The 24,270-nt window shown below is 46.0% G+C and overlaps 1 protein-coding gene across 2 annotated transcripts in view; it reads right to left on the bottom strand.

Moving 5' to 3' along the window:
• Positions 1-24,270, bottom strand: part of PXDN (peroxidasin) — a 740,799-nt gene that overhangs the window by 212,193 nt on the left and 504,336 nt on the right. For both annotated transcript variants that reach the window (XM_078647879.1, XM_078647880.1), the window contains one exon: positions 23,648-23,805. In XM_078647879.1, the coding sequence (XP_078504005.1) occupies positions 23,648-23,805 (158 nt within the window). The remainder of the gene's footprint in view (positions 1-23,647; positions 23,806-24,270) is intronic.

Genomic DNA, 24,270 nt, shown 5'->3' with positions numbered 1-24,270 from the left:
CTTCTTCCCTTGTGACAGAGGGTGAGCACATACCTCTAAGGTAATTCCTTATTTCAACTATTCCCTCTGTATCTTCCTGTGTATACAATTTCTCATAAAAACTACTAAAGACATCTCTGATCTTATCTGAGTCTGTGACAATGACACCCATTGGATCCATTATCTCTTTTATCTCCGCAGCTGCCCTCTGTTGTCTAACTTTAACCGCAAGTATGTGGCCCACTTTCTCACTACACTCAAAGGCCTCTTCCTTCTTAGCCAGGTATTTTTCTGCGAGTTTTTTCGAGAAACTTTCTACTGCGTCTGCCCTCAATGCTACTAGTGCTAATAATATGTTTCCCAAGCTAGATTTGGATTGTACTGCAGTAACTAGTTTTGCTTCCTCAGTAATTATCCTTTGTCGGATAGCTTCATTCTTTACCCTCTCATTCTTGTGTCTGGTCAGCACATAACTCAATGTCTCCCCTCTGACACCTGCTTTAAAGCAATCCCAGGTTTGCCCTACAGAGGCAGTTCCGTGATTGATCTCCCAATAGGACCTGATCCACCCTTCCATGTATTTCCTATACTCGAGGTCTTGAAGAAGACTCCTCTCAAATGTCCAAGTGGGCCTCTTACTCTGTACTTGTGGGACCTTAACTGTCAGAATTAGTGGACTGTGGTCAGAGATAATCCTTGGCTGTTTTTCAATCTGTGTCCCCAGAATCAAAGACCTTGAAACTAAAAAATAATCTAATCTCACCAACACCTGATGAGGTGCCGAAAAGAAAGTGCTTCCATCTAACAGTGGGTGCTGCATTATCCAGGGGTCTTCCAGGAGATTGTTTTTAAGCATGTTTGCAATAGCCCTATTTACTTTTCTTTTTCTACCATTATATGCCACTCCTGTACCCGTAAATGAGCTTGTAGGGTCATGCATGTTAAAATCACCACAACATATTACTGATTCGGGCCATTGTGGTAGTTCAGTATCTAAAAACTGCCATATCTCTGGATCATCCTCGGTGGAACTATATACATTTACTAATGTTACATTGAGGCCTTTAATGCTTAACTCCACAATAACCCACCTCCCCCACCGGTCTTCTTTCTTTCTTCTAACCCTCACATCCCTTCTCCTCCCCAGTATCGCAACGCCTCTTGTCCTAGATCCTTGCCTGCTGGCAGCAAGTACATCAAACCCTAACTGATTCATCAGATAAATCTGCTTTTCCTCTATATGGGTTTCTTGTAGGCACACTAGGTCCACTTGTAGGGTTTTTATATAAGCTGCTACATTCGCCCTTTTCCTTGAATCATTCAGCCCACATACATTTATAGAGACTAACCTACATGCCATTGTGTATTAAAGAAAACAAAACCATCCCTTCCTAACCCAGCTGTTCCTTCGCTCCTTCTCTCCCCCGCTCCGAACTTTCTCCCTCTCCCTCTCCCTTTACTCAAAAATGTAGTCAATGAGAAAAATAGATAATCAATGTGTGCTAACTGCCATATCCGAACCATACATTTCAGCTGCTTTTTTGTTCCCCCCTTCCCCCTCTCCCCCCTCCCCTGTCTCCCCTCCCCCCCCTTCCCCCTGCAGGCAAATAGGTCAGCAATGACCTATGTGTGGACGCTTCCTGGTTGTGTTAGCCGCACCCCTCTCCCATCATCTCCAGTGTGCCCCCCCTCTCTACAGTCTAATAACTATCAAGTCCCAAAGTCCAATAGCAATGCCTTTCCCCTCAGTGCCCCTCTTTCTACGCCCTTCTTAATTCCTGAATAAACTCCTGTGCTTTCACTTCTGACATAAACATCCTGACCCTGCCCTTTGTAACAACCTTCAGCCTGGCTGGGAATAGCAAATACGCCTCAGATCCTAAAGCCTGAAACTCTGAAATCATTTTTCTCAGCCTCCACCTCCTTTCTACTGTCACGTGGCAAAAGTCAGGCCTAGTAAAGAAAGTAACACCCTCCGCCGTTCTTCTGCTGTCTGGTCTGGCTTTCTGGATAAGTTCCTCTCGGAGTAGAAAGTTGCCAACGTTCACTAATATTGCACGGGGGAGTGGCGCTTTTGACCCTCCTTCAGCTCCATATGGTTTTCGCTGGACAAAGGGGAACCTATGTGCCCTCTGTACCTCTGCCTCCCACTGCCACTGGGACTCCGGGAAAGCACCCCTTAGTAGCTTGACCACAAAACCCCTTGGATCTTGCCCCTCCAGCCCTTCTGCCACACCCAAAATTCGAACGTTATTGCGCCGCTGGCGGTTTTCAAAATCCTCCATCTTCCAGAGGATATCATCCGCCTTTTTTTCCTGTTGTATTTTGAATTCGCTAAAACTGCGAAAGTCATCCTCGATCTTGCCTGTTCTCTCCTCCACCTCAGAAACTCTCCCAGCCAGCCCTTCATACAGTTTATTTGTCTTCCTAAGCGTCGTTTGAATTTTCTTGAAGTCTTGTCTCGTTTTACGACTTGTGGATCTTGCTTCGGATTGTATTTGTTTCAACATACTAAATACTTTCCCCAAAGCATCGTCCTGATCTAGACCTGGTTCTGACTCCTCTTGATACGTCTGTGATGTCGCCGAATAATCCCAGTCCAGCTTCCTCTCAGCACCTCTTTCGTGCCTTCGTCGCAGAGACTGCTTCTTTTTTAATGTAGATTCTTTGTCTTTGTCTATGTCGGTCTCAGAAGAGGTAGAGGCCACCCAAGATTCATCCTCCTCCTCTTCTTCAACCTCTCCTTCCACCTCTCCTTCCTCCTCTGAATTCGACATCTCCCTCTCCTGCTGAGTGGAGTCAGAGTCCTCGCCCACTGAAAAGAAGTGTTCCCCCTCCACCGAGCATAGATCCTCCCTCTCTTTCTCCGTGTGGTGTCCAAATGTTAGGTTGTCAGCCACCAAGCTAACCGAGCTCCCCCATGTGGGATTAGGGTTTTTAGCACTTAGTTCTGCCTCCACCTGCATTATAGCCTGTAGCATGTCGGCGTTTTCCTGCCCCTTCACCTCACTTGCTTTTTGCGCATTCTTACCGTTATCACTGTCCGCGGTAGTCTTTTCTGTGGGGAGACCCCTCAGGGACACTTCCTTTAACCCCCTCTTTCCAGCGCCCATCTCCGCTCCGTCTGCTGCCTCCTGGTTGCTTCTGCTGGCGTCCTGCATGGGGCTCGTGGGAAGCGGAGAAGTCAGCCCAACCGGTCGCTTGGCAACCGATGCCTCAGCGTCTCTCGCGCTCTCAGCTCCTGTCTCCGCTGCTGGCGCTGCTGTTGCGTCCACGAGGACGTTCTGCTGCCATCCTACACCCTCGGGCTCCCCCTCTGCTCCTGTAACACCGCGGGCACCGAAGACGCATAGACTTCTGCTGGCGAATCCTTCTGGGTTGCCTGGATTACCCGGGCGGGTGAAAGATTCTGGTAAGGTGGGCTGTCTGGAAGGGGTCCCTTTGTTTTCAGTCATCGCAGGCTTTTCGTTCCTTTTGGTGCGCTCTCTCGCCGTAGCGCTCTCCACTCTGCCGAGCTGATCTCCTTTTAAATCCGTCTTTTTTCTGACAGCGGGCTCGATCACCTTCCTTATGGCACCAGGGTTCTTTGCCGGTAACTGTGATTTCTGCATGTTAGAAGTCGCTGCAGCGGCGGGAGTTAGATTGCTCGCCTCGCTGGGATCTTTCGCTTTCTTCTCATCAGATTTTACAGGTTTTACAGGTTTTGGCGGCATTGTGTACCAGACGTTCCACTCTTTAACTGTCAGTACTGCTCTATTCACCGCACTATTCACTGCACTGTTCCCTGCTCGCTTGAGCAGGCTGGCTGCGAAAACTCTCAATCTCCACGTTAATCTCCTGGCCAGCCTCCTAAGCTCAGCTACCACCAGGTCTCCGAGGTCATCCGAGTACCTGATATCTGTCCATGCCGTCTCTAGCATCCCATCGCCTTGATTAATGGGACCCAGTCTTGCATTTCCTGTCCCGTGCAGAGTTAGGAACAAAGTCTAAGGATCAGAGCCATCCGAGGGGGCTAATACTGTCGTTCCAGCGCCAGCTTTCTCAAGCTAGCATGTCAGATAGGAGAGAGGTTCTGGTGCGACTGCTCACCACAACCCACCCGCGGCCATCTTGCCTCCTCAATCAGTGAGGCCATTTGGTTCTTTCTGTATTTCTAAATAAATTACTTGCAGCAGTCCAGTTGTATTGTGGCCATCATTTCTTCTTATATTTCTCTTTGTCAAAGCTGTGCACTTCAACATTTGAGGATGGTCAATTGCAGCTGTCCTCTCAAAAGGATGAATAAATAACAGTATCTTTTCATTCTCACTTAATTAAATCACTAAAGAAAGTTGCACAATAATTTTAAAACAGTGAGAGGGTGGGGATGAAAATATTTGGAATGGTTTTCTAGTGCTGTACTGCCCTGACTTAATACATTTTCTGGCTAGCCCTGAATCTTCCATACAGGCAATCTTAACTCCCAGCAGTGGTGGTGTGATCTATAGCCAATGGACAGGCCTTTTTATCTGTTCTCCCGTGGGAGGGTCAGGAACGGCATCTGCCACCCCTCTGTACATTCTATGTAACCATATCTCAATACACAATTCTCTACAGGGCAGCACCTTCCAACCCCTACGTACATCTTTTCCTTCATGTCTGGGACATGCATGTGGGGTTTCCTGAGAATTTGGATGCAATGTTTGAATTTCACAAAGGTGACTGGATGGGTGAGAAATGGAATCTGTTAAATTCTATGTATGCAGATTCTAAGCTGGTGGTTGTCTTTCTTATGAGATTCCCCAAGACCATCTCAGGCACTGGAACCTGCACATAACTCCTCTCCATTCCCGTTCTTGAAACCAGTGGTCTCTTTGGGTGGGGTGTAGATTACTTTGATGCAGACATTGTTCCAATGCCAGTAAAAAAAATCTACTCTAATCACATTTCATTCTAGGATCTGCTTTCCTTTTAGAAATGGTTTACTGTCTACTACAACTCAACTTTGTAACTTAGCAAGACCAAAAATGAGTGGAAAAAGAGCTGCACGTACAGAGAATGAGCTGATTATACCATGGACATTCCCTTCAAGATTGCATTAGTGATCTGGATTGGTAAATTGCAAACTCCCCGATTAGCTGACCTGGCCATGTGGTGAATATAAATACTGATCTCCACCTTCAATACATCATTCAACTTTTCCACTCAATGATCAAGTGGGCCTGGTGCACCTGAATATACGACTCAGACGCGGATCGGGGTACCAACGGACATAGCGGGGCCTCATTTCCTGAGTTGTAACCCGGGGAGGGAAAGTCGTTCCTTGTGCATCATAGGAGTCAACAATACACAATACTCCACAAGAGAACTCACGTCGGTTGTAATCGGTCCAACCCGCCTAGTTGTCATTGTGCATATGTTTGTTCAATTATTTACGTAGCAGCATATTTTCACCTAGGTCCTGAGGAAGGCCAAGATTACATATAATCTAGGGGGCTGAAAAATGTAGACCTTGTCTTGGACTTTTGGCAGTTATTTTTTCAAACTGCTTTTGCACTGGTTTTAATTTGGTCAGCAATGGATGAGGAATAAAATTGTTTTCTATTGGAGACTAATTTTAGCTACACATTTCTTTTCACATACATATTATTCTTTGCACTGCGCCATCACTCTGAGTCTTTAGTTCTTCACATCTGTTGGATTTTAGCAAATCCTTGAGGTTCCTCCTTCTTGAAAACATCAGCGAGCTCCCCCACATAGAGAGGGGGTTGCAGCCCTTGGTTGCAATCAGGAGGAGATCCCAGATGATGAAGCATGTCACCACGGCGAGTGATGGGACTCCGTCCTTTTTAAAGGATTTCCCTAGACAAAATTTGAGTTATCTAAATTCTAAATAGACCCATGGATATTTTGTTAGATGTTGCACCTGTATAGGTGACTATATACAGAATCTGAGTACACAAGTGTTACCTTGCTAGATCTGTCAAAGAAGGAAGATCTACTTTCCTGTTGCAAAGCTGGACTATCTTTGTGCTCCGATTCACAGCCAGCTATAAGCGCAGCACTGTAGGGACCAACATGGTACAGCATCAACTTAGTCCCAAAGATGAATCATCCTCCCAGCCATGATGACATCTGGGTCCAGTAGGGATTACATCATCTTTAGACGGCAAAAAGAATGAACTTCCTCCATCCCTGACCCACCTCATGACATTGGGGTGTCTGTACTTAGAAGACACTCTATAGAATGTAGAGGAATCTGGACTTTCACCCCTGCACTAGTACCCCGATCCCTTGACTGGAGTATGCTCTTTGTATCATAAAAACATTGGAATTTTGTCCACAGGCCTTATGGTTGCAGCGATATTAATTGTTGACACAGCAGTTAGGATACACTAGCAATGGACTCTGGTGCTGTCACTGGAAAATAGAAGTTGTGACCAGTACATCAACAGATACAGCCCCTTCTCCCAACCTAGCGAACTCCAAATGGGACAGTATGTGACAGGACTGAAGGTATTTGTAAACATTACATATGCCCAAGGGTCACATCTCACAAGCACAGCAGAATGAACACAGAAAAAGACAGCCAAAGTTAGAGCTCATTAATAATAGAAATATGACTTCAAAGCCTTTTGAAAAATTCCATGACTACCTAATTGATGACAGGCCAGTTGAAACCTGTGCCAGACCAGAATAGCAAGGACAGAAAAGGCCTGCCCACTAATGTGAGAATGTCAAACAGGGAACAGTGTGCAGAGAGAACCAGAGCAAAAGGCATGAGATGATACCGGTTTGAGAATTTATTGGCGACTGCCTTATGTCCTGCGCACTTGAATGGTGCGATGAACTGGAGATCTTAAAATGTAGCCTTAGGGTTAGAGCGGTCGACGTCGAAACTGGGAAAACGGGTTTGAGTCTCAGCAACGATCCTCAACATCCTGTAATTCTGGGCAAATCACTTAATCTCCCTGTGCCTAACAAAAATGAATGTGTCCTCATCTGACGAAACTGGTGCTATGTAAAGTGCTCTGTTACCCGATATCTTCGGGTCTAGTTTGAGCTGTATAAAACTCTTTAAAAAAAAGAAAAACCAACAACAAAAACTTGCTGCTAAATGGGAAGAAACCGAAGTCAACAATTATTTTCTGAAACATGGTCAACTTTTTTATATCTAAAAACAATTCAGACCACTGTGTTGTGAACCCTTAGAAGCTGCTGGACAGTACCAAGTGGAAGCCCCAAACAGCGGGCCTTGACACAATCTGCCCTGCAGAAGATTCCTACATTGACCACTTGGCTTGGAAATTCTGGGTGAGAAAATGGAGGGCCTTTTTCTGAATTTAATCTGGTGGGAAAAGCACATCGACCTGATCTCCAATCAACAGCTCCTTATAAACAGGTGAAGCTGGATTTGTTATCCTAGCAACCAGGGAGGGTGGGGCTATATAATTGTGGGCAGGGTGTAAATTCACAAATTATCTTGTGCTAAGAGATGAACGTCAGTCTTGTTGGTGTATAACTTCAGCAGAGTTATGCCCATCTGAATCTAGTTGCCAGATAAACAAGACAGGAGGTTTTGCAGAAGCTCATATAGAAAATAGCTAAAACACTGAATCAGATGGATATCATTTGCATAAGAAACAAACTGCACGCCACAAGCTCTTATAGAGGCAGACCATATACATGCTGAATAGGGTAATGGCAGTGTTGCACAAGTTACTACTTGTGTAACGATATATCTGTAAGAGACATTAGTTAGTGATAGATTCCTTACCTTAGAATATTCCCAGGCGTCAGACTAGATCCGGGAATGTTTTGCGTAGCATTACCCATGCGCTTCGGTAGGCGTCATCTGCGGCTCTGCGGCCGTCGTCAGCGTCGTGGGCATCGTGATGACATCGTCGGAGTACTTAGACGCCGCCTCCGCGTGCTGACGTCAGTTCTTATACACAGCTTTTCCGCGCCAGAAACGCAGAGCCATGATAAAAACCAACACTGGTGCCATGAAACTAGCGCCCTGAAAGGGGATGACCTTAACCCTAGATATCGGTTCGCAGAACGGGGACGATGGGTGTGTCGGTAAGGAATCTATCACTAACTAATGTCTCTTACAGATAGATTGTTACACAAGTAGTAACTTGTGCATCTGAAAGAGACATGTTAGTGATAGATTCCTTACCTTAGAATAGATACCCCAGCAATACCAACCCCGGTGGTGGGTCTGCGAACCAATAATCACACCAGAAAGTCCTGGAGGACGGAACGGCCAAAGAAGCCATCCCTCCGGACTTGGCTGTCCAGGCAGTAGTGTCTTGCGAATGTGTGCAGCGAGGCCCACGTAGCTGCCTGACAAATGTCCTGCAAGGGGACTCCCTGGCCCAGGGCAGTAGTAGTCGCCGTGGCCCGAGTGGAATGGGCCCTCAGCCCAACAGGAGGTTCCTTTTTAGCCAATGAGTAGCATGCCTGGATGCACAACACGATCCACCGAGAGATGGTCCGTTTGTGCACCGTCCGTCCCTTCTTATCGCCCACGTAACCAACAAAGAGTTGGTCAACCACCCGGAACTGGCGTGTGCGATCCAGATAGAATGAGAGCGCACGTTTTGGGTCCAGACGGTGGAGCCTCTCTTCCTCTTTCGAGGGATGCGGAGGCGGAAAGAAGGTGGGCAAGGTGATGGACTGCCCGATGTGGAAGGCTGTGACTACCTTGGGCAGGAAAGAGGGTCTTGTCCGCAACACAACCTTGTCCGGATGGACAGAAAGGAATGGAGGTTTGGAAGAAAGAGCCTGGATCTCACTCACTCTCTTGGCAGAGGTGATGGCAACCAGGAAAGCAGTCTTCAGAGTAAGAAGGCGGAGAGGACAGTTATGAAGTGGCTCAAAAGGAGCGCACATCAGATAAGTAAGTACAAGGTTCAAGTCCCACTGTGGCATCACGAATGGAACAGGAGGGAACATGTGTGTGATGCCCTTCAAAAACCTATTTACAATTGGGGACTTGAACAAAGATGGCTGATCAGGTAGCCTTAAGAAGGCGGAAAGGGCAGAAAGGTAGCCCTTGATAGTGCCCAGAGCAGAGCCCTGCTGGGCAAGAGAAAGAAGGAAGAGGAGAACCTCACAAAGGGGGGAAGAGAGTGGACCCACAGCCTTTGCTGTGCACAATGCCACAAATCTGTTGGCGTATACCGACTTTGTGGAGGGACGCCTGGCTGCCAGAATGACATTACAGACTTCAGGAGGCAAGTCAAATGGCCTCAACTGTTGCCGCTCAATCTCGAAGCATGGAGGTGGAGACTGGACAGGTTCCGGTGGAGGACCGTCCCCTGCTGCTGCGACAGAAGGTCCTCCTGAAGAGGCAGACGAATCGGGGGATCGACAGACATGCTGAGTAGCTCTGGATACCAATATCTTCGTGCCCTGTCCTGAGCCACAAGGATAACCTGGGCCCGGTCGCGCCTGATCTTCTTCAGCACTCTGGGCAGAAGTGGTATAGGGGGAAAGGCGTACAACAGACCGCAACTCCACTCGCGACGAAAAGCGTCTCCGAGCGAGTGCCGCCTTGGAAATTCCAACGCGCATATTTGACGACATTGCGCGTTCTCTTCTGTGGCGAATAGATCTAACCAAGGCTCTCCCCACTGCTGAAAGAGGCCTTGCGCCACGTCCGAGTTCAGACGTCATTCGTGATCCATCATGCTCCGACGGCTGAGTTCGTCCGCCCTGGCGTTCAGGGAGCCTGCCAGGTGTTGAACCACCAGGGTCACGCCCTGATGTTCCAGCCACTGCCAGAGGCACAGAGCCTCCTGGCATAGGGTCCACGACCCCACCCCGCCCTGTTTGTTGCAGTACGACATGACGGTGGTGTTGTCCGTGAACACCTGCACTACACTCCCCCGGACAGAGGGGAGGAATGCCTTCAGTGCAAGCCGAATCGCCCGCAGCTCCAGAAGGTTGATGTGGAGCCGGGACTCAGCCGGAGACCAGAGGCCTCTGATCTCCGCCTCTCCCATGTGCCCCCCCCAGCCCTGAAGGGATGCGTCTGTCACAACTACGTGCTCCGGTTGGGGTAGGGAGAGGGATCTGCCGCTGACCCAATCGCGGTCCGTGAGCCACCACTGCAACTGTCTTGCAGTGCCCTCCGAGATCAAGACATGGTCGGACAAGTTGCCCTGATGCTGGGCTCACTGAAACTTCAGGTCCCACTGCAGAGCCCGCATCCGCCACCGGGCGTGATGCACCAGAAGGATGCAGGAGGCCATCAGCCCCAGAAGCCGCAGTGTCAACCTGACCGAGACTCGGGATTAAGGCTGAAAGATCGGAATCAGAGCCTGAATATCCCGAACCCGCTCTTCGGGAGGATAAACCAGAAACTTCGCCGAGTCTAGAACCGCTCCGATGAAGAGGAGCTTCTGAGAGGGACACAGGTGTGACTTCGGCACATTGATGGAGAACCCCAGCAGGTGCAGGAGGTCGGCCGTAGTCTGGAGGTGGCTGACGACTGTCTGGGGAGAGCCCGCCTTCAACAACCAGTCGTCGAAGTAGGGGAAGACTGAAACCCCTAACCTGCGCAGATGAGCTGCGACCACCGCCATCACTTTCGACACCCGAGGGGCGCTGGTAAGGCCGAAGGGGAGCACGGTAAACTGAAAGTGCTTGTGGCCCTCCGTGAACCCAGGTAACGCTGGTGGGCCGGCAGGACGGGGTTGTGAAAATAAGCGTCCTGCAAGTCCAACGCTACCATCCAGTCTCCAGGGTCTAGGGCAGCTAAGACCTGAGCCAATGTCCGCATCTTAAACTTCTCCTTCCGGAGGAAGCCGTTTACGTTCCGTAGGTCCAAGATAGGGTGTAGGCCCCGTTTTGACCTTCTTGGGAACCAGAAAGTAGTGGGAGTAACATCCACACCCTACTTCTGGCCCAGGAATGCACTCGATGGCCCCCTTGGCCAAGAGGGCCGTAATTTCCACTTGTAGAAGTCTCAAGTGATCCCCCGACACGTGGTGGCACTGCGGTGACATGGCTGGAGGGGATGCCTCAAAGGGGAGGGAGTAGCACCTTCGGACGATTTGCAGCACCCACCTGTCCGAAGTGGTGATGGCGAACCCTGCCCCCCACAAGCTTCACATGGGCCTGAAAGCACGGACTAGAAGGGTTTTGAGGCGGATGCTGCAGGGGTAGGTGTGGACTGGCCTCGCCGTTGTCCCCGACCACCGCCACGGCGGTTTCCACGTCCGCCCACCACGCTGGATGGTAGTCTGCGGCCGTGGCTGGCAGAACGTATGGGGAGCCCCTTTCTTGGCCACGAAAGGAGCGAAAGGCAGCCGTTTGCTGGCGCGGGGCCGAGAGGCCCAAGGACTTGGCCGTAGCCCTGGAGTCCTTAAAGCGCTCAAGCGCATGGTCCGCCTTGTCGCCGAAGAGGCGACGGCCATCGAATGCTTGTCCATAAGTGTGTTTTGGACATCAGCCGAGAAGTCGGCAGATCTCAACCAGGCGTAGCGACGAATCGCCACCGTCGTTGCCATCGCTCTGCCCAGTGAGTCAGTAGTGTCCAGCCCACTCTGGATGGAATAACGTGCCGCATCTCGACCCTCCACAAGGGCTTGGCCGAGTTTAGCCCGGACCTCCGCCAGGCATTCTGGCAGCACGTCCGCGACCGTATCCCACAGAGAGTGGGTGTAGCGGCCCAAGAGGCATGCGGTATTGACTGACCGCAATCCTAAACTCAGGGAGGAGAACACTCTCTTTCCGTATTGCTCGTACCTCTTGGATTCCCGTTCGGGGGGAGCCGACTGGAATGCGGTCTGGGAATTAGAAGCCTAGATGACCAGGCTCTCGGGAGTGGGGTGGGTAGACAGAAAGCAAGGGTCGCCCGGAGCCGGGCGGTGGCGCCTGGCCATGTTCTTATCCACAGGCTGACCTGTGGCGGGCTTGGACCAAGTGCCCAGAAGAACGTTGGATAGGGCCTCATTAAATGGCAGCAGAGGCTCGGCCGAGCTTGCCTGCGGTTTAAGGACCTCAGTGAGGAGGTTAGTCCTCACGGCCGCGACGGAGAGGTCAAGGCCCAAGGCCTTGGCCGCCCTCATCAGCACCACGCTATAGGCAGCCCCCTCCTCCGTAGCCACGCTAGAAGGGGAGACAAAACCAGTGTCGGGCGAAGTGTCCAGACCACTGCCAAGCTCTCCTGTCCAGTACATAGAATACTGACACTCGCGTGCCAGAGGGTCCTCAGACCCCTCCCAGTCCGCCTCGTCACCCATCACCTGGTTCTCAGGCTCAAAGGATGGGTCCGGGTCATAGAAATAGAAATCTCCCATCGGCGTCGAGAGCGGCGCCGCTCCGACGCCAGACCCAAACCGAGGGCAAGACCAGGGACGGCGTCGTCCTGGGACGGCACCGGTGGCGACACCCTTGGGGCCGGCGGGGGCGAGGTGGACCGGCGGCGAACCGAATCTGGAACCGGATCCAGTGGGGCCCTGCGAAGCACCCGGCCCACGTGGGGACCCAGTCGGGACCGCTTGGCCCGAAGGCGACGCGGAGCCCGACGGAGGAGCGAGCGACCTCATGGCCATGAGGAAGTCATCAATCTCCCACGGCGTCGCATTCTGCCCAGGGACCTGCGGGTATGAAGCACGCCGCGTGGGCGTTGTCGCTCGAACCCCCGGCCGCATCGAGCGAGCGTCGGGGGGGGGGGGGGGGGGGGGAGTCAGAAGAGCGATGACGTCTCTTCGACTTCTTGTGCTTACCTGAGGAGCCGGAAGACCGTGGACGACTCCCGGAGCCATGGTGGGTCCGACCCCGCGACCTGTCCCTCGACCTCCTCGCGGACCGGGACCTCGAGCAGCGCGGGCCGACTGCCGGAGCTCGAGTCGCTTATGCGGGACCGCTCCCGCCTAGCCTTAGACGTCAGGGCTCGACAGTCGGAACAGGCCTTGTCGTTGTGGTCGAGGCCTAGGCAATGAAGACACCGGCGATGGGGGTCGGTAACCGACATCAGTCGGTTGCAGTCAGCGCAGGGTTTGAACCCAGGCATCCCTACCGGCACCATCGGAGTCGTACAGACTTCGAAGCAGATCAAAAATGATCGAAAAAGTTTAATCAAAAATAGACAAAGGGTACCACTTTTTCCGGATCAGCGCTTGCTGGTGCGGAAAAAAAAAAGAACTGACGTCAGCACGTGGAGGCGGCGTCTAAGTACTCCGAGGACGTCATCACGGCGCCCACGACACCGACGACGGACACGGAGCCGCGGACGACGCCTACCGACGCACATGGGTACTGCTACGCATAAAATTTCCGGATCCAGTCTGACACCTGGGGATATTCTAAGGTAAGGAATCTATCACTAACGTGTCTCTTTCAGATTATACATGTTAAATATGATAAGTGAAATGGACGATCCCCAATGAAGGCTGCACAAGATGGAACTCTGAGTAGAGAAGTCAGTGAATAACTCCTCCCAAAAAGAGACAGCTCTCCCGTGGGATAACATTGGTCACACGTGTCAATATTAAACCAACAATAACATCAAATATTTAAGAACTATAACTGCTTTTGGAGCCCTATCTCGGCCCGGAAGATGGTAAACATTTCTACAATTTAATGCCTATATTTAGTCTTAGCGTTAAGTATTTTAAATGAAAAGAGAATGCTTCATGTGGGTCTATATAGGTTGAACTGAAACTTCATTAAGCTAACATGTTTATTTAAGTAAGATTATTATTTCCTGAAAATTGCTAATTCTGGTAGCAACAGTTTGACAAAAATTGTATTTTAAGATAATTGTATCTCATCTTTTATGTAATCCTAATGCAACACTAAATTAAAGAAATTGTTAAACAATATTTTAAATGTGGCACTTTGGTTTCTAAAATTAACACCTGTCAGGGCAATGAACTGATTACCTGTTATATGTTGTGAAGTTGTTTGTGTGTCTTACCTCACACCATCTCCTCAAGTAAGCCTTGGTTATTCAATCTCTCTATTCTGTGAGAGTCAAGTGCCAAATGATGAGAACTGGCCAATCAATTGGAGTGAAACTGTACAGTGGCCCCAGGACACCAGTGGTAGACATTACTAAGTACTACAATTAAAGCCCTGTGATGTCTAATTGCCCTGGGATCCCATTAAAAGGTATAAGTGGGTCTATTAGTTATCAATATCTGCATCATATTTTTGGGTGAAAGGCTGCTTTCTGCCTAGGAGGATTTTAACAAATATCTCAATGGGGTTTGTAAAGAAGCAGGCTGTTATCATGTTTAGACACCACTTTTTGCCACCATTATGATTGCTAGGTACTGGTGTAATGGCTCTGAAATGTCCTGAGCCCTAATAAACAGGACTCAGTGCATGCGCTCAGACACTTAAAATGGTGCATATTTAATTGGTTTGAACCCAATTGGCATAGCCTAACTTACTTGTAAGTCCCTAGCATATGGTACCTGATAAATCCAGGGCCTGCTAATTAGAGCATCCCCCAGGGACTGCAGAACTCATTGTGCAACCCTGAGTGGGACAACGAAAAACATGGCTCCTAGTCTGCCACTGCAGACTGGAAGGGCAATTTAAAACTGCTAACTTGACCCTGACAAATAAGGTAATGGCAGAGCCCAAATCTGCCTTTTTAATGTATGCAAGTCACCCCTATGGCAGGCCTTACAACCCCAAAGGCACCCCAAAAAGTGGAACTTTTACATGTTCCAGCAGTAAAACATGTCAATTATTGTTTTTAATGTGGAAATCTAGCAGTCCCATTGGCAAGTACAGAGTCACAGGCTGGCACCCCAGCCCTGCTAACGTCTGAATGGGACTACTAATGATGGTATTGTTTGTATCAACATAATCAGTGCACTAAATCAGATTTAATGGTTACATTGAATTTAATGTCTGGTGGGCAAAGTGCAACTTTGGAAGTTGCCCCTTTAGTTGTCCAAGGTTTTCAGTGCTATTTACAGATGTACACTTTGCTTCTAGTGCAGACAGCGTTTTGCACTTCTGGGGAGATGTGCTAACAATTACCAGGAAATTACACAATAGGGACCTTCATGGTATAAAGTTGTTACCTCCTTCCTGCAGGAAGCCACACAAGTGTTATCCCAGAAGGTGAGCTACAAAGGAGAAACCACTTTTGAAGGGCAAATGGGTAACACTTAGGAGAGAGGCACTATATTGTTTAGGTAGGCAGACTAGCACTACGGACAGTGAAGGAGAAGCCAGTAGTCCTTTGGTAACCATACCTCTGAGCATGGACTAAGGAGCTCTGAGTGTTGAGAGAGGGGTCTTAGAAGTGAGCAGAATGGTGCATCCTAGGATAGCCAGATGCCACACTTCCCAGGAAGTGGTTATAAGGAGGGAGGGAAACCGGTAGTCCATTGGCTACCAACCCCATCCTGCCTTAAGGCAATTTTATGATCATAAATAGGGCACCCAGAACTCAACTAATTTGAAAGAAGGACCAAATAACTGCACTAATGCACAGAGGGACCAGCCAAGAGAAGCTGCACTGACTAGGACTGCACCTGCTGCACCTTGTGGAGAGCCTAATTAAGTCAAGAGAACTCCAAAGGCCAGCTGAGTGGCCTCCTGTTCGCAGCACAGAGACACAACAGCTGAAGAAGCCCGCTGAGGCAAGTTGGTAGCCCAAAGTCTTCAAGCCGATACCACTGCCACCATGCAGCACCGAGGACCAAGACCCTATGATCAAAGTTGCACCTGAGTTACCTGAGCCCAGAAGTGCTGTCGGAGAGTTGCTGGGACCCTTAGAAGGTGAGTTATAGACTCAGGTAGGATTGGCCTGTCACTGCGACAACAGGCAACTGGTAGCATAGTGGTGACTGGACTTCAACCAGACTGGAGAGGACGCTGTGGGACATCGACCCTACAACCATGCACCCTCACCATCCTTGTGGACTGAGGAATCCCTGCAAGAAGACCTTTGCGAACCATATCGCATCCACAGCATTCTTAGAGCATCTTCAGCATCCTTCATCTCTTGCATCAGTGCAACTCTGTAGGAATCCATTGCAACACGGATAAAGTGTCTGGAACTGATGAAGGACTGCCTCACATGTGAGGGTAACTGTTCTTGAGGATCCTGCTGGTGTTCCTGACTAGCTCCCTGTCAGAGTTGGTTGCTCCAAGTACTTCTAATGGACCACTGTGATGGCTTACCTACGTTTTCCATGAAAAAGCTTCTAAGTATCCAATCACAGACTTTGCCAAGTATTGTTTCTGGTTGAGTGAAATTGTATCTATTTATTATTGCTTGTATATCTCCGGACCCTTCCAGTGAATCTTTTTCATTCTAGTGTTTAAATTGCTATAAAAAGGCAGTTTGTTTTTATAAATTGGTGTTGGATTTCTTGAGTGTTGTGTCGTTTCTTTTTCAATTGTTTGGTGCTATTTAAATTCTCTACACTCAATTTGGCATTTTAATGTTCCAAGAGACCTGGATTAGCATAAAATATTAGTTGATGGCTTTACCTGCCATTCCAACTTAGTAATACCTTTGAAATCAGGCCCTGCTGTTGCAGGGCTAGCTATCTGGGTGAATATCTATGCAGGAGACTCTCTGAAGGTATTAGTGTTGTTTGATAATAACATATAGACAGTGACGTACAAAAGGGGCCATACCATATACCTAATTGAATTTTATAACGATGATTTTACAAATGTACCTAACTCCAATTTTCCAATTCTGTTTGAATATATTTTGTCTCTGCAGGGTGCCATAGGTGATAGCGGTCAACTGGACATTTTTTGTCCGGTTGGTGATTTGTATTCTAGCTTGAGCTTAGTATATACCGATTCTTATTCCCCGAATAATACTGTTTGTAGCAACACTCCTCCATGTGTACAGACCAGATACGGCACTAGAGGATGCGAGCTGGACTCCTTCTTGGCCTCTTATGATCTAAATAATGTTATGGATGTATTAGGTAATCGCTCAGAAGGATTGCCTACCTTTAGGGGCAGAGGCCATATGTCTACACTTGACTATTTTTTCATATCATCAAATTTGGAGGGTTTACTGCTCACTGGGAAAGTTATAGCATCTGATTTTGGAGATCACAACCCAGTTGAGGTTGTTCTCTCCTTGGCCCCCAAACCACACTATTTAATTGAAATCAGAGCAATTAGCCTTGAACCGTCATCCTAACGCCTCAGATTAATATGGAAGGCAACCATGCCTGCTACTTTATTCCAGAAAATCATTAAAGAGAATATTCTGGTAGTCATGGGGTGCCTTAGCGAAGAACATACAGCACATTCAAGTGACCGCATCCTTCAAACAACTTTGCTCGCTCATTAAGATAGAGCTAGTGAAGCCTATAAAAACACACAGTAGTAAACCAAAATAGTTAAGCCAGGAATGTACGACTGTCAACTGCCAACTATGCCATGCTCTTAAGGCCATCCCCAGGAACATTTATAAGTAAGTAACCGCTGCAAGAAAAAAAAGGAAGTCCCAGACCAACAATGGGACTGCCTAGCCTTGACTGTCCAGAATAAGAAAAGCAAACTTTTTTAGGCCGCAGTAAAGGAAATGAAACAGTTCAAGCAGACATAGGAGACATTTAATTGCAACATAACTTGTGAGGCTTGGGAGCAGCACTTTTCCAACATCTATGCACTAGTGTTCACAGTCTGAATACACACTACCCGCAAATATTACACCATTAGAAATAACTGTGTGGGAATTCGAGGAGGTTATAAATCAGAGTATTGTGGGAAAGGCCCCATGTCCCAATGGGTTATCGATTGATCTTCTTAAATATAACCCAGGTTTCTAGGCCCTGTTGCTATTGAATGTTTTTAACCGTTTAGGATACTCCCCCATACCAAGAACATGGTCAACTTCAATAATAGTACCAGTTTTTAAGAAGGGAATCAATTGGAGCCAAGATGTTAAAGACCAATCTCATTAATTGACACAACAGTAAAAATTCTGGTAAGAGCCCTTTATAATCGAATTAAAGAACGGGCAACTGAGAAAGAAATTTTGTATCCATGTCAATATGGCTTTAGATCAAAGATTGGTATGGTAGAGCAATGCCGCAATCGTAATCTTTTGATAGGCAAATATACATTAGCATAAAACTCCCCAATATATCCGGCATTCGTGGACCTGACCACAGTGTTCAACAGTATAAACTAATCAAAGCTGTGGTCTATTCTTTTAACCCTTGGCATGGATTCAGCACTGGTGCACTTTATAGCCTATTTGCACAGAGACATGAAGGCTAGAATAAGAATAAATACAGTAGGGGAGTCTGAATCTTCAGGGGAGTAGGACAGGGATGTGTTTTAGCCTCAATTATATTTATTTTATATATAAATGATCTTCATCCATTTTTACTTACCTCTACCCCTGACGTCCCCAAAGTTAAGGGCTGTTTCCGTCCCTCACTGTTGTATACTTAAGACAGAGTTTTAATGGCATGTACCGCAAGGGATCTACAACAGTTAGTGTTTGGATTGGTAAATTGTATGAAATCCCTAGACTTACACACCACTTTTAATAAATATTATATAATGCCCTGTGACCCGAAGAAACTGAACCTGGAAACACTCTCTAAAATGCACTCGCGCTTTTTCATATCTGGTAATACCGTTCACAGATAATGGTTCATTGACCGAACATGTCACACAAAGTGGCAATAAATTATCAAGAGCAGTTAATTTGCTGCTTAGTTTGCCGCAGCCAAGGAAGGGAGGCGCTCTCCTTCTCCTGCAGATTTGTAAAATGCAGTGCAGGCCAATAGCCACATACGGGGCAGAGGTTTGGGTAATTAACAAGTGTAATTCAATTAAAGTGGAAAAAACTGGTTCTGTAGAAGAGATTAGGGGTGCCCATCTTCACATCTAATTTCATTCCCGAAAGGGAATTGAATATCCCATTTATTGAGGATCACATATACACCCGCCCCCCACTATTATGGCACGCCTTATGGAGAAAAATGGAGGTAAGTCTCACCAAAGATATTATTCTAGGCTGTCTTGTCTGTGAAAAAGGCAAGTGTATCCCATGGCTGGCAACCGTGGAATCTTGCCTATGGAAAGTAGGATACCCTCACCTGTTTGAAAAGCTGGAAGGACCGGCAAATGATAGTAAAAAGGAGCTTCAAATGGCTCTGTACAATTCTCGCAAGACTGACAGATCAGCAAATGAGGTCTTAAAGTAGTGTATCAGCATATAGGAATTTAGTCGACAGAATAATGGCGATGTATCTAACTAAACCTTCAGGGTGATGGCTGAGATGTCTGTTGTTCAGTTTTAGGGCGGACATAGTGAAATATATGTTATACTTCCCCTTAGGATTTCAGGCAATTTTGAACTCCAACCCCCTGCCCATGTAATGAAAGCGCTGGCCAATCCATGCTACACTCTCTATTCTTCTGTGGTTTTTACTCTACATACACTAAAAGAATTTTACTTTCCCTAATTAAAAGGCTTGCCTACAGAGAATCACACTGGAAGTTGCTCCTACTCGCTGATGATGAAAGCATCTTTTACGTAGGGGTGTTTCTAAAAACCGCAGTTCGGGCTCATATGTCAATGAACACAGACTAGAAATGTTCTATTGTTGCTAAAGTTTATGGTCATGAATTTTAACCATCCTATTGTTAGGTTTAGTGGTTCTGGGATTTTAAAAGTTATTTCTAGAGACACCCCAATAGCAGAAAAGAGTAAACTGTATGGTATACGCAACAGTAGCGCTAGTTCATTTTAATCACTAACATGGCGGACCATTGAGTAGATTTTTCTTTTAAGGTTTAAAGAGCCTGCACTGGTTCTCAAAGCTCCCACGCTTTGTTATTGGGATTGGTTATTGTGAAATGAGATACTGTTTTTAAAATTCTATTTTTACTGTGTACTTTTATGGTTTCCTTTATGTGAACCGAATAAAGAAAATAAATACAATGAAATTAAAGGCTTTACACTTGTTCCTCTGTATAAGCCTTGCTGCTCAGGGCCACAGCTACCCTTGATTGAGAAGAGAGTTTGACGGATGAAACCCTAGGGTCCTAAAGGGGTTGTTAAGTGTATTACACCGTGAGGTTGAAGTACCACACCATATGATGCACCCTATTTCTTCACAAGGTTACCTCTGGTTCTCCCAAAGGAGCAACATTCAGCAATAGATGTTACCTGTCAGTATATGTTTTGCATTTCAGATATGAGACTCTGCATGTGTACCATGCAGATGACTATCTAAATGTGTTTGTAAATGGGAAATATAATGAAAGATATATTGAATGACACATTAAAAATCAACTGACCATCCATGAATTTAAAAGTGGAGTTCCGCACTAATAGTAAGTGCTTGGGATAACTGGGAAGGTAAGGTAAGTTAGAAAAGATTCAGAAATAAAATTTTCTAACAGCCTTAAATTGCCGTCTGTAACATTTGGCATATTGGATTATCGTCCGAGGTCAATTTATATATTTATGAATTTTAAGTAACAGATGAACCAAAACACCACACTTTTACGATCCTTGTTGGAAGACTGCAATGAAACAGCTGGGTAAATTATATAAGAAAAGTTGGGCAAAGTGTATAAGAAAAACAATGACTACGACTCCCAGAGGGTTTGGAAGGCTGATCGTAGAGCAGAAGAGCTGAATGGAAGCACAGCTTTCAACTAGAGTAGAAACATCTACTGAAAAAGATTAAATCAAAAGGCATACATTAATTCCCTAGACATAGCATGTTTCCCATTCCTCGAGAAACTAAATGAAGTATTTTATTAGTGACAGTGCTGCACAATGGAAACCCATGACAAATGTACAAAGCTACAAATGTACCGATGTGAGCATTAAAATACATTTAATTTACCAACTACATGCCCCCGTCCCACTCTTACCGCCAGGAATCTTGGAGTCTTAATTGACCCCACCTTATCATTCGACCCCCAGGTAAATAGGACAGTGTCAACTTGCTGTGGCATAATTAGAATCCTCAGGAAATTCGCCCCTTATCTGTCCCTGATAGCCCAGAAACAAGCAACAGTTGCCCTAGTCTCATCTAGGCTAGATTATTGCAATGCCCTTCACAGTGGTATTAGCAAAGGCTCTATTCACCGTCTTCAAATGGTGCAGAATGCTGCGGCCAGGATGGTCTTAAACCTTCCTAGACGCTCTTCTGCAACCATAGCCAGAAGGGACCTTCACTGGCTACCAATTCCATCTAGGATCTCTTTTAAACTTCTTTGTTTGGCCCACAGTGCTATATATGGCTCAGGCTCGGAGGGAATTAGGTCTCTTCTGCGGGTTTATACCCCCTCGAGAACTCTCCGGTCATCATCAAAGAACATGCTCTCGGTTCCCAGATTTGCTAAGGTGAGATGGGGAGGTAGAGCTTTTTCCATCTTGGCTCCAAAACTTTGGAATTCCCTCCCCCTGGAGCTTTCTAGCCAGTCCTCTTTGGCGGTTTTCAGGAAACATCTGAAGACCTGGCTTTTCTCCCAGGCATACAACGAATCGAGCTCTTAGCGGTCTTGTGGTACTGTTACCTGGTAGCCTGGACTTTTTGTCTGTCCGTTTTTTTTGCGCCTTGATGCTCTTTGGGGCTAAGTATGCGCGGTATAAAATACCATTCATTCATTCATGAACATAAGGAAAGCACAAATATACAAAGATGGGCACAAAGTAGTAAAACACAGAAAAAAGCTTTATACCAGCTGCCAAAATTACTACCACCTTGCCACCGGCCAGAGCATAACCGAACTTGCTAAAGGAAAACGTTACAGAAAAGAGCAGAAAGAGTGATGGCAGATTTTAAAGCAATGCATAAACATCACTACTTTGAGTCAACATCCTTATTATTTAGGGAGGTTATCAAAGTAAGCATCTGCGGAATCAACCAATGATATAAGGTATAATCCAATATACCAAGTGGACACTTACATATAAAACTTCTAATTTTTTGATTAACATATGCGAGTACTCTAATTCACCAAGTAAAGAAAGGATGGAGAGGCCATATTGGTAAGTGCAGGCACATTAAGCCAAAGTATAGATCGAAAGTATGCGTTTCAGTTATTAAAAAAAAAAGACAAGCATGGGCAAAACCAAAAGGGTTTAGGTTTGTAAGGCCTGCTAATGACTTTGCCGGGGCAAAAACCATCTGAAAAATGGATGCTAAAAACGGTTGCTTTCTTTTCTAAAATATCCATTTCTGATGCTTTTATCAGTGCTCTCTCCCAAGTGCTGCTGTGCTGTTCGATGGCTGTAAAATAGTCTTCCATGTATTAGAATAGTGTCAGAAGAACACATCCAGTCAAGACAAAAATGATGACGCGGAAATACTCATATGGGCTGAGCCAAAGTGTGACTGATAATGTCTCAAGTCAATTGCTAAAGTTTCCGAAGCAAAATAATTAATAGGCGAGTGAAGCAGACCAAAACTCTTGTTATCAAAGTATAGAATACAACATAATTGATGTGAAAGGTGTAACCACTATATATGTCAAACAAAGATAGGATGAAGAGTTACACTTACGCTGCCAACAATTTGTGTATTTATTTTTGGGAGGAGAAAACAAAGTGATAAGTGTCTGAAAAAGTATGTATTTGGTAAGTGGATAACAATGCATACAGTAGCCAACATGCATCGGGTAAATCTCGTTTAGAGAGGTACTTCCATAGTGCTATACGTACACACACACACACACACACACACTATATATATATATATATATATATATATATATATATATATATATATATACATATACATACACACATATATACACACACACACACACACACGCACGCACACACATACATACATACATACACACATATACAAGGTGCATCCTATTCTGCAAGGCTTTTTTCTGGTAGGGAGGGGATGCTTCCAGCGGCCTTCAGAGTGTGAACAGAATTGACAATGAACTCCAGGAAACAGGTTTTAAAATCAAACAGCCATGCACAAAAAAGAACCAAATTTTACAAACAGTAGTCTCTGTTTTTAGGATTGTAATCTGCTGTGCAAAATTCATTTTGTTTTAGATAAATATTTATACGATCGGGTAGTAATAATAACATGAATAAAGTGGTGGCCCCGTGCTTAAGCAATATACAATTGATTCATGTTTGCTAATAAAACCTTACAAAATATTTGTGGAATATTTACACCTTTCTTTCTTAAAAATAAATGATATGATATGAGCATTGGGCTGCTTTCTATATCAAAGTCTAAGTTTGTTAAAGTACCAAAATCGGTATGAATGAATGTGACAAGAATATGCCGCACAACTTGCCGAAAATGCAGATGTGGAAACACCACAGGCCAGCACTGTTTGCCCCGAGCCTCCGACTTTGAAATCTGAGTGAAGATGTGTCTGTGAATGATGAACAAGTAGAATCGTAGGTGAAAAAGTCTGAGTCCCTCGTTATTGCCATTGCTGCGTAGACTCTTAAAGCCCAACTAATTGGGTGTTTTTTCCCATGCCTCAGTCGTACCGTCCCAGCCAGTATCAGTAATACCAAGGACAGGAACTACCAGTTAAATTACCAAGAACCACGTAATGAGGTCCTACTTTACCTAACTCGCCTTTTCCTGGAAGCAGAATTTAGCTACATCTCTTGATTTATTTGCTCCTGCTTTGCTCCATCAATACAGGATGTGTGTGGCAGGAAAAATATTACAAGAAAAGAACAAAAGGTATGAAAAGAAATACTAACTTGTGCCATTCAGGTCCACCATTAAGCCATCCTGGACATGCTCTTGAATGAGTTGAAGGGTTCTTTCAAATATTTCTCCAGCACGTGCGCGTTCAACGGTATAAGGATCTCTTGGGTACCGAAATAATGCCAACAGATCACCCGGGGATCGAGGACGGCTAAAAAAACAATATATATATATTTTTTTAAAAAGACATTTATTTAAAAGACATTTATTTAAACTGAAAGATGTTGCCGCTCATTCTCTGGAAAAAAAATACTAGTGGTTGGATTCTGCATTAAAGAAATAAGGTAAATTGTGTGTTTTATTCTGCATCATGCACCAGACTTCCTAGACTATTGTTACCCACCCAGAGTCACAAACAGTGGCTGATTTTTACGAAACATGCAGACAGTATGTTATTTGAGGTAGGTGTAACAAACCCTACTAACATATACAAAAACCCTCAAACAATTCTGAATTACATCAGGTGTGTCCATTTCAAAACGATGTATTAATTTGAGACATTTTTATCAGTTAAATAAATAATTGTTAGGTCAATTACAGCTATACAGTGCATGATTTTGTTGTCTCACTATATAACTTAATGTTAGGTGCATTTGTGAAACGCTCAATGCACTCT

The sequence above is a fragment of the Lissotriton helveticus genome, chromosome 6, assembly GCF_964261635.1.
Source record: "Lissotriton helveticus chromosome 6, aLisHel1.1, whole genome shotgun sequence".
Taxonomy (NCBI): Eukaryota; Metazoa; Chordata; class Amphibia; order Caudata; family Salamandridae; genus Lissotriton; species Lissotriton helveticus.
Note: the sequence above shows the minus strand (reverse complement) of the source record. Positions and strands in the feature narration are given on the sequence as shown.